We start from the raw sequence: 14,862 nt of genomic DNA on the forward strand, positions 1-14,862 counted from the left end.
ATTTTCCAGATTCTTGAAGTTCTTAATGAAACTAATACAATACAGAGACAATTAATCATAGTTACTAACCAGCATACTATAGTACTAGATTACCTGACCGCAAAAGAAGGAGGAATGTGTCAAATAATTGGTCCCACCTGTTGTAATTATATCGACCCTGCTGGCAATCACCATATCAGGGCCAGTATAGACAAAATAGGTGAACTCAGAGACCAATGGTTAAAGCAGCACAGTGCAAACAGAGACTCCTGGTGGGGTAACACATTCTCTTTCCTAAATCCAGCAAATTGGTTTAATAGCTTAGCAGGATGGATTTGTTTTAGCATTGTACAGACTTGTATGCAAATTTTGTTGTTTTGCTTATTATTTTATGTAGCCGTAAAAGCGCTAATATATGTATTACTTAAGCTACTGAATAATGTATGTGTGAAAAAAAGAATCTAAGGCTGAACCTTCTGTAGTGTATCTTAGACCCCAGGTGGCCATTGCTGATGGGGAAAGTGAGTGTCCACACTGAGGGTGGATGGGCGAAGCAGGTAGGAAGCCCCCTTATGGGTACTAGACCATGAGACAGTAGCTCCTTTGTGGACATCAGCTGACCCTGTGGCAAAGGTTATACCATTTACAAAAGGGGGAAATTGATATAGAAGAGTTAATGGTTTGCTTTTATATCCCTTTAAATGCCTTTAAGACTTCAATTGCCTTTTGCCTTATTATTGCTAGAATTATTCTTATGTAGACTAGTAGTCTCTGTCTTCAAGGAAACTATATTTGTTATCATATTTGTTCTCAACAACGTGTTCTGGGTATATTGTAAACAAGGTACGACCCTGAGGTGATGGTGGGGGCCAAATGAGCTCCATAGAGTCACATATTGTGGTAAATGGTATAAAAACATGTCTTGTATTTCATTACGTCAGATAAAGGGATTTGACCACGGCTTGTGTGTTGAAGTCTCTTTGTCTCCAAGCGCTTGCAACAGAAAGGGCGAAAAACCTCACAATTCGGACTCACTGGTGATCTGGACAGCTGACGCTTGGTCAAAACAAAAGCAGCTACGACAAAACCTATGACAGAGCTCTGAAGGGGCTGAGTAGCGTTTTTCAGGGTATTCCCATTCCTGGGAGATCATGTCCACTATGCTTTTATGAACTGGAAAGCCTGCTCGTTGAGGTTATTCATATCCCCCAAACATGCGATCCTGTGCTGCTCTTCTAGGCCCATAGTGGCGCATACTGCGCTAATCAACTCCTCCACGTATTCTGTGGAAAGGAGATACCTGCTAACGTCAGGTGCCCTAGAGGTCCCTCCCAATTTTCGGAGCTCGAGTTGAATGATCTCTCCGACTCGGATTCTGAATCCTCCACCTGAATCCTCCGTTTTTTTGAAGGTGGTGAGCCCATCATCTGAGGGGGTGGAGGTGGAGGGGGGGACAGGGCGGCTAAAGAGGTCTGAACCTGACGGGTGACCAAGCTGCGGATCTCGTCAATTAATGACGGGTGCTCGGCCCTGACCACTTTATCCGTGCATGCCTGACATAACTTTTTCTCCCAATTAGAGGGAAGTTTCGTACTGCATATGGCACATTTGGCAGTTTTGCTGGATGTATTGGTGCTTTTATGGGAAGACTTTTCTCCCTATAAGAAAGAGGGGGGAGTATTTTAAGGACCTCTATCCCGGATCGCACCCTTAGGACCCACCCCAGGTAACACTCACTGTGGCTGGGGCAGCGCTGGGCTCTGCAGATGCAGGGCAGGAAGCGTCCACGACAGCAGGGGATTTGCCTTACCTGTCGGCGTCTTCCGGCAGGTTAATGAAGAGTTAACTCTGCCCTCAGCGCATTAGCTCGATTCCCCCTCCTCCTCCCTAGGTCCTGGAGCAGGCACAGCAGATGCCGATGAGCTCCGCGCGCTGGCAGCAGGATGAGGGCTGCCATGACAGCGCGCCCTCCACATACCCCGGAAGTGACCCGCGCGCGTGACGTCACTTCCGGGTCGTACAGCACGCAGGGGAGGAGGAGACGCCGGAGAGCTGCGGGAGGCCTCTGGCGGGGATCACTGGCCTGCTATACTCCCCAAAGGGGAGCGCGGGAGGACCAGGAAACGGTCCCGAATGCAGGAGCAGAACGGAGGAGGGGAGGCTGCGCCACCGACCACCACTGCCCGGCTTTTTAATTCACAGGTATGCTATAGCAGCCGGCCACACAGCACACCAGACCTCTCCATGCCCCATGGGGGACAGGAAAGACACTGGTGAGAGGGAGGGACCTTTTAACCTCTTGTGCTTCCTGTCCCCCATTAGGGCATGGAGACGACCTCCTCCTATGCTGTCATGGAAGGTTGCTAGAGAAATCATGATACATGATTAGTTTTTTTTTGTCTAGTCTCGCTTGAATATAGGTCAATATTAAAATAGTCTCCTGATGAGTCGCCTTTGGTGAGGACGATGAAACTCATAGAAATGAGAGGCTTGGAGAGTGAGTGGGTATACATCACCTCACCCTATATACTGAACTGTGGGGTACATGTTTTTTCTATTAGTCATCTACTGACTAACCTCCAGGGGGTGAATTATGGGTATAATTTTACATTTGGAATTAATAAAGTTTAGTTTTATCCCTTTGTCAGCAAACATGAGGAATGACAAGAGGCAACCCATTTAAGAAAATTTAATTTTGGTTAAAAGTATTCCAACACTATGAACATAAAACATGGATTTTTGTGATAAACTCACCGTAAAATCCTTTTCTCCGAGACGCTCATTGGAGGACACAGGTACTGTGGGTATATGCTACTGCCGCCTGGAGGCTGACTCTAAGTGAAAAAGAGGTTAGCTCCTCCTCCGCTGTATACACCCTCGCCCCAATTGCGGGCGGAAACCAGTTTGGTGCAAAAGCGGTAGATCAAACAAAAATCAGACAATATCAACCTTAATGCAGGTAACAACATGTCTAGAAAAGACACCACCCTAATATCATTCAAAAAGGTATATTAAACAAAACAGAAGCCAACTTGGCTAACGGTGGTTGCTGTGTCCCCCAATGAGCGTCTCAGAGAAAAGGATTTTACAGTGAGTTTATCACAAAAATCCATGTTTCTCCTTCGCCTCATTGGGGGACACAGGTACTGTGGGACGTCCTAAAGCAGTCCCTGGGTGGGAAGTTGACTCACCGATCCAAGCTACACGCACCTACTATGTAAAGGTGCGCCACCGATGCTTGGAGAATCCTTCTACCCAGGTTCGCATCCGCCGAAGCCTGAGTATGGATATTGTAATGTTTAGTAAACATGTGCAGGCTGGACCAGGTTGCTGCCTTGCAAACCTGCTCTGCCGAAGCCTGGTGCCGAAGCGCCCAAGAGGTGACCACTGCCCGAGTAGAGTGTGCTCTGATCCCTACTGGAATCGGCGCGCCTATGATGCGGTAAGACTCTTGAATAACCAAACAAATCCATCTGGCTATGGTCGATTTTGAGGCAGCGAGTCCCTTCTTGCGATCTTCAGGGAGCACGAACAGCGCATCTGACTGACGAAAGGGTGCCGTCCACGACACGTACATCCTGAGTGCTCTCACCAGGTCTAACGTATGCAGGGCCTTTTCCACACGGTGTACCAGTGCTGGACAAAAAGAGGGCAAGACAATATCCTCATTAATATGAAACGAGGAAATGACTTTTGGCAAAAAAGGAGGAGCTGGTCTGAGAACCACCTTGTCCTTGTAAAAGATCAGAAATGGGGCTTGGCAAGATAGCGCTGCCAGCTCCGAGACCCGCCTGATTGATATTATATCTACCAGAAACACCACCTTCCAAGAAAGGTGTGACAAACAGATATCCTTTAGCGGCTCGAATGGAGCCTCCTGCAGAACACTTAGGACCAGGTTAAGGTCCCAGGCGTCCATATGTGCCTTAGAGGGAGGTACCAGGTGGGAGACCCCTTGGATGAAAGTCTTTACCTGCAAGTTGGTAGCAATCTTGCGCTGAAAAAGGACGGATAAAGCAGATATGTCTCCTGAGAGAACTGGGGGCCAAGCCTGAGTCTAGGTCAGACTGGAGAAAAGCCAAGATATTAGGGATGGAGAATCTCAGTGGCGAACAACCGTTGCCTCGACACCATGCAAAGAACACCTTCCAGGTGTGGTGGTAAATTCATGCCGAGGCAGGCTTCCGGGCGCTAACCATCGTAGCAACCACTTTGCGCCCAAACCCCGTCTGCATCAGAATCCAAGATTCAATGGCCAAGCCGTCAAACACAGGGTCCGAGTTTGGGTGGTAGATCGGCCCGTGAGAAAGTAGATCTGGGCGCTCTGGCAGTTGCCATGGCAGGTCGACGAGCAGCTGCACTAGATCTGCGTACCACGACCGACGAGGCCAGTCTGGGGCCAGCAGAACCACTGGCACCCCTTCTGCCTTGATCTTCTTGATGACCCTCGGAAGTAGTGGCAGCGGGGGGGGAATAGGTATGGGAGGCGAAACTGATTCCATGGCAGAACCAGCGCATCCACAGCGATTGCCTGTGGGGCCCGGGACCGAACGACAAATACGGACACCTTGGCGTTTACCCTGGAGGCCATCAGATCCACATCCGGTGTTTCCCAAAGTTGGCAAATCTGCTGAAGGACCTCTGGGTGTAGTGACCATTCCCCGGACGCAAGCCCCTGCCGGCTGAGGAAGTCTGCCGCCCAGTTCTCTACCCCTGGGATGTGGACCGCCGATATCAGCGAGCGGTTTCTCTCAGCCCAGCGAAGCATGTGCCCTACCTCGTGCATGGTTACCCTGCTGCAGGTGCCCCCCTGGTGATTTATGTAAGCCACCGCCGTGGCGTTGTCCGACTGAATCCGGACGGGGCGGTCTGCTAGAAGGTGATGAAACCGTTGCAGAGTCAGCCGGATCGCCCGTATCTCCAACAAGTTGATCATGAGGCATGCCTCCTGTGGCAACCACCGTCCCTGGGTCATGTGGTGGCGAAAGACCGCTCCCCAGCCGAGAAGGCTGGCATCGGTTGTGACCACTTGCCACTGATCTGGGGAAAGGGTTTACCCTGAAGAATGGAGGAACTGATTGTCCACCACTCTAGTGACTGTCTGACCTGAGAGGACAACCGGCACCGATGATCGAGCGTGAATGGGTTCTTATCCCAGGCTGACAAGAGGGAGTGCTGCAGGGGACGAAGATGGAACTGGACGAACGGGATCGCTTCCATCGCTGCCACTATTTTTCCTAGAATACTCATGCAGAAACGGATGGTGTGAGGGACTGGTTGGCGCAGTACCCGCACCCCCTGCCGGAGGGCTAGGGCCTTGTCTCGAGGGAGAATTACCAACCCTCGGCAAGTGTCGAAGGTCATCCCTAAAAAGGAAATTCTCTGAGCTGGAACAAGGGATGACTTCTTTACATTGACCAACCACTCTAAGCGGGCAAGAGTATTTAGCATAATGCTGACACTTTCCTCGCATTCCCACCTTGAAGGGGCCTTGATCAAAAGGTCATCTAAGTAGGGGAATACGACTATGCCCCGGGAGTGCAGGATGGCCATGGGGACTGCCATGACCTTTGTGAACGCTCTGGGGGCAGTGGCTAGCCCGAAGGGCAGTGCTGGAAACTGAAAATGTAGACGGTTGATGACGAAGCGTAGGAACCTTTAGTGCGGAGGGAACATGGGGATATCTAGATAGGCATCCTGGATATTGATAAAGGCCAAGTACACTCCCTACCCCATTGCCGATATGACTGAGCGGAGAGACTCCATCCGGAAATGTCTGATCCTGATAAATTTGTTCAGGAGCTTTAGATCCAAAACGGGCCTGACAGTCCCATCCTTTTTGGGGACTGCAGATTGGAATAGAAGCCCTGCGTCTTCTCATTTTCTGGTACCGGAATGATAACTCCGTTGTGGCTGACCGAATCGATGGCTCTTAGTAGAGCCTTTGCCCGGGTATCCACTTTGGGAAGACGGGAAAGAAAAAATTGTCTTGGGGGTACCTAACAAATTCTATCTTGTACCCTGTGGACACCAGCTCTCTCACCCATGTGTCGTGTGCGACATTGAGCCAGGCGTGGTGAAACCGGAGTAGGCGGCCGCCTACCTTGCTGGTGTCGCCTCACAAATGACCCGAGTCATTTGGCTGAAGATCTTTGGGACCTGGATCCCCGCGACCTGGACTGGTTAGCACGCATCCTCCCCATTGGGTTGGTTATATATGAGACCTGTCGGTCCCCTATTCTGGTTGGTGCGCCCTGATGCGGCAGAATTAGCCGCTGTCGTCCACCCGAGGTTGCGAAAGGCCCGAAAACGCGCGTGAAACTGGTGACGAAACGGTGGTTTGACGTTTTGTTGAGGAAGAAAACCGCTTTTGCCTCCTGTGGAGTCGGAGATGAGCTGATCTAACTTCTCTCCGAACAGGCAGCCACACTGGTATGGTAGCGCTGTCAAGGACTTTTTCGAGGCTGAATCGGCCTGCCATGTCCTTAACCATTGCGCTCTCCTAATGGGGATTGCATTTGCGGATGCAAGTGCCGCGCAGTTGGCCGCATCCAAAGATGCATTAATCAAGTAGTCCCCCGCCATGGCTATCTGATTCGTGATTTCTGATACTTCCGCTGGTAAGTCTATGTCCTGCAAGGCTCTATTCAAAGTTTCTGACCAAGAAATCATGGCCTTGGCTACCCACGTTGCTGCGAACGAGGGAGAGTGCTGATCCTGATGCCTCAAACACTGAGCGAGCCAAGTTCTCTATGAGACTATCAGTGGGATCCTTAATAGAAGAACCACTAGGCAAGGATAATAGAGTTTTTGTAGCCAAGCCCGACACTGGTGGATCCACCGTTGGGGATTCCGTTCACTTTTTTCGGAGATCCGGGGCAAAAGGATACATTGCCTCAAGTGCCTTCTAGCCCAAGAACCGCTTGTCCGGCCGTTCTCTGTGTCTTTGCACTATGTCCTCAAATTCAGGGTCACTGCAAAATACTCTATGGGGATGCTTGACCCGCTTAAATGACACCTTATGGCCCGCAGCCAGAGTGGAATCATCCTCATTACCCAGCGTCTGGTTGACGGCTTCTATGAGACTATCAACTGTCTCCTGACCACCTGGCGTATCTAGGTCAAGGGGTTCGTCCGAGTCGTAGTCCGCGCCTTGCTCGCTATCGACTGCTGTGACAGGGAGCGAGAAGCAGAGCTCAAGGATGCCGAGGCACCGGATGGACCGGGAGACGCCGTGTGGGTTCGTTTCCCTCGCGTCTGCCTTGAGAGTGGCCCCTGCAGGCTGGAGGCTCCTGTGAGGTAGAGGACCCCTCTAAGACGGGTGAGCCCCTCTCCCTATCTGGGGCCCGAAGGGACTCGATTGCTCTCGCGACAGCATAGATTGCGACAGTGATAACGTCCATTCCGGGGGGGACTTGGTACACTGGGCTCGGTCGCAGGGGAGGGCTCCTGAGCGCGTTTGGACTCGCAGGCTTTGCATAGAAAAGCAGACTGGAGATGCATGCATCGTATAAGAACGTATGCACCTTAGCTTTTCCCGACTTGCTGTACCTGTCAGTGCTCCATCCTGAAAACATCGCCAAGGGCGCTCTTTATTCCCGTTAGCATGGCCTCTCCGTGGGGCTGGGGGGCAGCACTTACCCTAGTCCTGTGTCCCCCGAGTCCTCAGCGTGCGAGGCGTCGCTTTAATCTGCGCGCCTACCACTGCAGGCTGGCCCCCGGAAGAAAAAAGGATCCTGGGGGCGGTATTTCCTATTGCGGCCTAGCTTCGGCCTGAAGCTGGGGCCTAAATTTCTTTCGGCGTCCGCCCATGTCACCTGTACCGCTGGACCCCCTAATCATGGCCGGGACCTTCAAGGGGTGAGGAGAGGGACCATCCGCCACCTTGCCGCACGGCAGTCTTAGCATTGGTGGGGCAGTGGGGGCCGCACGGACTACGCTTTTGCCTCTGTGCAGCCTAAGGTTTCAGTACCCTAGGGTGGACAGGGCTAAGTCCGGCATCATGTCCCACGGCGCGGGAGAGGATACGTGGAGGGACACTCGCACGTGCTTGCCCCTTGTTGGTTTGGGGAGATCGGACCCTTTCAATAGAATGCGTCGCCCCTATCTCATCTTCATATGAAAAAAATGGAACATCTGGAAAAAAATCCCCGTTGCGGGAGAGGATACGTGGAGGGACACTCACAGGTGCTCGGCTCGTCCGTTGTTGGTTTGGGGAGATCGAACCCTTTCAATAATGTCCGTCGCCCCTGTCTTATCTTCATGGGGAAAAAGAAAAAGGAAAAAAAAAGGAATCAGTCTTGAGACAGAACGACGTGTGCCTCCAACAGACATTAAGCAAAAAACTAGTTAACGCCTGCAATCGGGGCGAGGGTTTTTACGGCAGAGGAGCTAACCTCTTTTTTCACTTAGTGTCAGCCTCCAGGCAGCAGTAGCATGCACTTACAGTACCTGTGTCCACCAATGAGGCGAAGTAGAAAAAGGCTTCTCCCCTATGTGACATCTCTGATGTATATTAACAGTTGATTTCCAAGTAAAATATTTCCAACATTAAGAAAATGAAGAAGGCTTCTCCTCTGTGTGACTGCTCTGATGTCTAACAAGAAGCGCTTTTCGGTTAAAACATTTCCCACATTCTGAACAGGAAAAAGGCTTCTCCCCTGTGTGAGTTCTCTGGTGAGTAACAAGATGCCATTTCTGGTTAAAACATTTCCCACATTCTAAACAGGAAAAAGGCTTCTCCCCTGTGTGAGTTCTCTGGTGACTAACAAGATGCCATTTCTGGTTAAAACATTTCCCACATTCTGAACAGGAAAAAGGTTTCTCCCCTGTGTGAGTTCTCTGGTGACTAACAAGATGCCATTTCTGGTTAAAACATTTCCCACATTCTGAACAGGAAAAAGGCTTGTCCCCTTTGTGAGTTCTATGGTGTTCATCAAGATTCCCTTTCTGGTTAAAACATTTTCCACATTCTGAACATGAAAAAGGCTTCTTCCCTGTGTGAGCTCTATGGTGAGTAACAAGCAGTGATTTACGTGCAAAACATTTCCCACATTTTGAACAGGATAAAGGCTTCTCCCCCGTATGAGTTCTCTGGTGACTAACAAGATTCCCTTCATGGATAAAACATTTCCCACATCCTGAACAGGAAAAAGGCTTCTCCCCTATGTGAGTTCTATGGTGTTTATCAAGATTCCCTTTCTGGTTAAAACATTTCCCACATTCTGAACAGGAAAAAGGCTTCTCTCCTGTATGAGTTCTTTGGTGTTCATCAAGATTCCCTTTCTGGTTAAAACATTTCCCACATTCTGAACAGGAAAAAGGCTTCTCCCCTGTGTGAGTTCTATGGTGTTCATCAAGATTCCCTTTCTGGCTAAAACATTTCCCACATTCTGAACAGGAAAAAGGCTTCTCTCCTGTATGAGTTCTTTGGTGTTCATCAAGATTCCCTTTCTGGTTAAAACATTTCCCACATTCTGAACAGGAAAAAGGCTTCTCTCCTGTGTGAGTTCTTTGGTGTGTAAAAAGATTCCCTTTTTGGCTAAAACATTTCCCACATTCTGAACAGGAAAAAGGCTTCTCCCCTGTGTGAGTTCTTTGGTGGTTAAGAAAATGTGATTTCCATGTAAAACATTTCACACATTCTGAACATGAATATGACTTCTTTGCTTTAGGAGCAGTTTGTTTTTTATTGCCTCTTTTGTGACTTTGCTTTTCCTTAGTAGTCGGTAATGAATCAGAAGATGGGACCTGTTTCATAGGATCAGACAGAACTTTGCTGTGAATGGATGATGATATATCTGGAGTAATAGCAATCACTTCAGTTGTATCTTGTAGGATCTTAAGATCATCAGATTTAAAAGTTGAAGATGTCAGCTGTCCCTCTGATCTCCTGATACAGTCATCTGCTAAGATAAAAAAATTTTTTTAATAAAATATCCTTGAGTTTTATATTTTTGAACATTTCTACTAGAACTGTACATAAAAATGGCAAGCTATGTAAAAAAGTCTTTAATTATTTACCAAGACAATGACAGTTCACCGTCTAATAGGAAACCTTGTTGGATGAGCCAGTAGTGTGCGGTGTTCAACTGTTTGTTCATTCTGCCTCCCAAATATCGAACAAAAAGAAACCAATCAATGTTATGTAGGGGAAAATAATACCAATTCTCATCTCACAAAAACAAGTCCCCACTCAGGTCCATCATCTGTCAGTGGAAAAACAGAGGTTCCCACACTATTAGTGGCTCAAAGGCTGTTGAAAAGCAACAAGGTTTCCATAAACCAATCCAGCAAAATCCGCTCTCACTTTGGAGTCTTGCAGTGTGCGCAAACAACATTTAGGATCCCTGTATTTACCAATATTATAGTGAGAAGAACCCACTTAATTTGCGGTGTCTCCTGGAGCACAATCTGGACACTATGTGCTGGGTAAGAAAATGGCAAATGTGTAATTTTCACTCTCCAACATCCACTGCGTGTTCATTTCCAGAAAATGGCTGTGGAGTCAAAATATTCACTCCTCCTACACACGTGGTCAAAATTGTTGGTGCCCCTCGTTTACTGACAGAAAAACCCACAATGGTCACAGAAATAACTTGAATCTGACAAAAGTGATAGTAAATAAAAATGTATGAAAATGAACAAATGAAAGTCAGACATTGCTTTTCATCCATGCTTCCACAGAATTAAAAAAAATAAATAAAACTCATGAAATTGCCTTTACAGAAATTATGGTACCCTTAACTTAACCACTTCATGACTGCCAACTATAGATAAATGTTGGCGCTAGCGCCGTTTGTCTTCTGTTGGCAGTTTTGTGCTCATCAGGACCCCCATGTATCTTAAAACGATTCCGGCGCACATCGCTTCCTGTGACCCCTGACCTCATCGACATCTGATTGGTTCAGGTCCTGATGACGTCAGTGTCACACCAGCCAATGAGACATATCACTAAGAGAGTTTGTTGTAGCAGTGAACTTTCCCAGGCGATTTGCCTCATAAAAACGCTGCTTCTCCTCAGATCTCCTGTCAGTGAGAGATTAGAGGAGAAACAGTGTTACAAGTGCTGCTGCCAACAGCTGTGTCAGTCAGCGATTGTGCTATAAAGTAAAAAAACAGATAAGGCAGGTTAGGGTTAGTGCTATAGTTAGGGTTAGTGTTGGGGCCAACGTTAGGGTAAAGAATTAGGCTTTTCTCAATTGTTTCCCCAATAATTTGGTCACGTCAGTTATGTCAGAGTTTTCTATTTGCGGAAAAAAAATGAAAACGAATAAAATGGCCCGTCCGTATTATAGTGCAGAGGAGGCTTATGCACTTTTATGTTCTGACAGTGAAGAAAGTGCAGTGTCAGATGGCGATGTGGATTTCGAGGGTTTTAGTAGCAGCGACAGTGATAGCTCAGAAATGAGCAGTGATTCTGGTCCATCCTCACACACAAGGACCAGTACAACAAGAAGGACAAATAGCGCTTCTGGAGAAATGTCTCCAACTCAGGGAACAATGCCCAGTACTAGCGCTGTCCCTAGTGCTCGGGAATTGGCGCACACCAATGTCCAAGGGGCTTTGCCTCTTGATGTAGCATTTCCCAGATGGGAGGCTTCGGCTACTCCATTCATCCCTAATTTTAATGCCATTCCTGGTATAAATGTGGAGGTGGAAAATTTTGGACTAATTATATTTATTAATTTGTGACAGATATGCTCTAGCAAGCTATTATCCTACAAACAATTTTATATGCATCCCAATTCATCAGCCAGAATCCACGATCCTATTATGCTAGGTCAAATTTATGGACACCAACTAATATCCTAGAAATGAAACAGCTTTTCACATTTATGAGGGGAAAGACAGCCAACTAAACCCACCAGGATGCCCTACTTATCTGGGGACATCTGGAAAATGGTTTTGAGCCTTTTTCTTACAAAAAGGCTACAATCTGTATGTTGACAACTACTACACCAGCATACCTCTATTTAAAAGTCTGGTTGAACATAACATAGGGGCTTGTGGGACCATTCACAAAAATCGTCAGGGGTTTCCACAATCATTGGTCAAAGAAAATTTCCGAATGGGGCAGTCAGGGGCTTTACACAATGGAGAGCTGCTTGTCCTTAAGTGTAAGTATAAAAAATATATTTTTATCCTGAGCTCGATCCACACAGATGCCACAAGGGCCACTGCAGACCAACAGGGATCCACTACTCCAAAACCTGTGTCTGTCATTGACTACAACAAATATATGGGGTGTGGACCTTGCAGATCAGGTTCTACAGCCATACCAGGCATCAAGAGAATAATATATCTGGTATAAAAAGTTAGTCATGTATTTGTTTCAGGTGGACACATATAATTCTTTTGTGTTATACAAAAAAGCCGGAAATGCAGATACTTTCCTTGATTATCAGGAAAAGGTCACTGAAAATCTTGTTTTTGAAAATTTTGTCCCCTCCAATCCTTTAGAATGTGAAGATGTCAGAAGACTCACTGAGCGACATTTTATTGCACTCATCCCAGTAACTGAAACAAGAAAGAACCCCCAGAGAAGATGTCGTGTATGTTCCAGGAGAGGAATGAGGCATGATCCCCGCTATTATTACCCACAATGCCCATCATTGCCAGCCTTATGCCTCCATGACGGCTTTACAATCTTCCACACAGAACCACGTTTTTGAACTGTTTTGACATTCAAGCATTTGGTTTATTTGGTGACAGACACATTTGAGTAGACCTGACTTAACAATTTCCGGGGGTAGGTGGGGGGAGGTCTCCAGAGACACAAGCTGGGCACAATATATTGGGCACTACAATGACATTTCTGCAATTTTTGTTCTCAAACTTCCACTACGAGTTTCTGGAAATCATCCATGTATTGAAAATGGTCACTATATCCCATAGATGAATTCCCAGAGGGGTGTCATTTCCAAAAAGGGGTCACTTCAGGGGGGATTCTGCTGTCCTGGCACTTAGCGGCTCTCCAAAGTGCCATAAAAGCAGAATCCCCCCTGAAGTGACCCCATTTTAGAAATGACAACTCTGCGAATTCATCTATGGGTGTAGTGACAATTTACCTATCTACCTATTTTCCAATGTAAAATCTGGGGCTTGAACAACATCTTAGTGGTAGAAATATACCATATTTTTCAAACTATAAGACGCACTTTTTCCCAAGAAATTTTGGGGGGAAAAGGGGGTGCGTCTTATAGTCAGAATATACTTACAAATGCTGCTGCGGCGGTGGTGCTGTGTGGAGGGCTCCGCCGGCATTTTGTCAAAGCCTGGAGACCCCCACAGTTCCATTGCTGTGATGTGGCGGTCTCCGCAAAAATGGCCGCTGTGGGCGGCGCATGCTCAGATTCAGATCTTGGCCACGTAGTGGTGTATAGGAATGCAATATAGCGAATTATAGGGAGAGAATAGCTAATTTATGGATATAAAGTACTGTACCTTTAAATGGCCTTGGCACCCCGACGTGCGTTTTGTGTTTAGCTTTTTCCGAGGGGCTCTCCAAATGCGACATGGCAACCGCTAATTATTCCAGTATATTTTACATTCAAAAAGTCAAATGGCGCGCTTTCCCTTCCGAGCCCTGCTGTGTGCCCAAACAGTAGATTTCCCCACATATGGGGTTTCGGCACGCTCAGGAGAAATTGGAAAACAAAATGTATAGTCCATTTTCTCCTGTTACGCTTGCAATAGTAAAAAAAAAAATAGATGTAAAGGAAAATTTTTGTTATAGAAAAGTAAATGTTTATTTTTTCTTTCCACATTATATTCATTCCTGTGAAGCACCTGAAGGGTTAATAAACTTCTTGAATGTGGTCTTGAGCACCTTGAGGGGTGCAGTATTTAGAATAGTGTCACTTTTGGGTATTTTCTGTCGTATTTACCCCCCAAACTCACTTTAAATGTGAGGTGGTCCCTAAAAAATGGTTTTGTAAATTTTGTTGTAAAAATGAGAAATCGCTGTATAACTTTTAACCCTTATAACTTCCCAACAAAAAAAATTTGATATAGTTGATATAGAGGCTACTGCGCAGGCGCCGCCATCACTGGTGATATTTTGCTGGATGCAATTTTTTTCTAAGCCTCACAATAGCCACAATATTATAGGCATTATCAGCAATAATATCAATGCTATTATATGCACTATGTAATAATGGGGGGCAGGTCAGTGAGGGATCAGCGACCTGTCATAAGCCAATACAGAGGAATATGTAATCAGAGCACCACATAAAGCCCCACCCACAGCCCCACCCACAGCCCCGCCCCAGAGCACGAGAATCTCATTAACTGAAAACTACAAATACAGATTACACAACAGTAAACCAGAGTTGCCCTCATTTATGGTGGACCTTTGGAGCTACTATGAATCCTGAGCAGAAGATTAGAGAAAATAATATTGCTCCCCATTTCAGGAGAGATTGTGCAATAATCTGAATTCCTTAGGATCAAAAACAATGTAATTGGTTGTAAGTTCTATAGAAAAGGGCTTTCAATGCCCAAAGTCATTTGAACAGTTTTGGGTGGAGGAGAATGTTGTGGTCTAGAGGCAAAATGGTGATCATGGTAATACGGCCGGACTACACCACCGATAAAGCAGCCACAGCCGGTGACTGAGAGGAATCTGTGACTTCTCTGCATTCAGTGGTTACTACTCACCTGGGTAGTCATATGTGGGAATCTTCTCTTTACACCACTCATCATCTCTCACATATGTCTCTGTAGTATTAATATGGGTCAGATCTTCACCCTGAAACAAATATTGTAAAAGTCACCGACAGATGGAGAAGTCCCATCTATGATCAGCTCTAATCCTGCCATCTCCACCGTTCTCATTACACAAGTATAAAACATATAATACTGGTGGATAAAACAAGACTG

General features: G+C 46.9%; 1 protein-coding gene across 1 annotated transcript in view; it reads right to left on the reverse strand.

Moving 5' to 3' along the window:
* LOC141094126 (uncharacterized) overlaps positions 1 to 14,862 on the reverse strand; it is a 114,475-nt gene that overhangs the window by 69,632 nt on the left and 29,981 nt on the right. Inside the window, exon 9 of the mRNA XM_073579862.1 lies at positions 14,641 to 14,731. Within this exon, the coding sequence (XP_073435963.1) occupies positions 14,641 to 14,731 (91 nt within the window). The remainder of the gene's footprint in view (positions 1 to 14,640; positions 14,732 to 14,862) is intronic.

The sequence above is a fragment of the Dendrobates tinctorius genome, unplaced genomic scaffold, assembly GCF_039654945.1.
Source record: "Dendrobates tinctorius isolate UK_male_01 unplaced genomic scaffold, ASM3965494v1 ptg000063l, whole genome shotgun sequence".
In the NCBI taxonomy this organism is placed as follows: domain Eukaryota; kingdom Metazoa; phylum Chordata; class Amphibia; order Anura; family Dendrobatidae; genus Dendrobates; species Dendrobates tinctorius.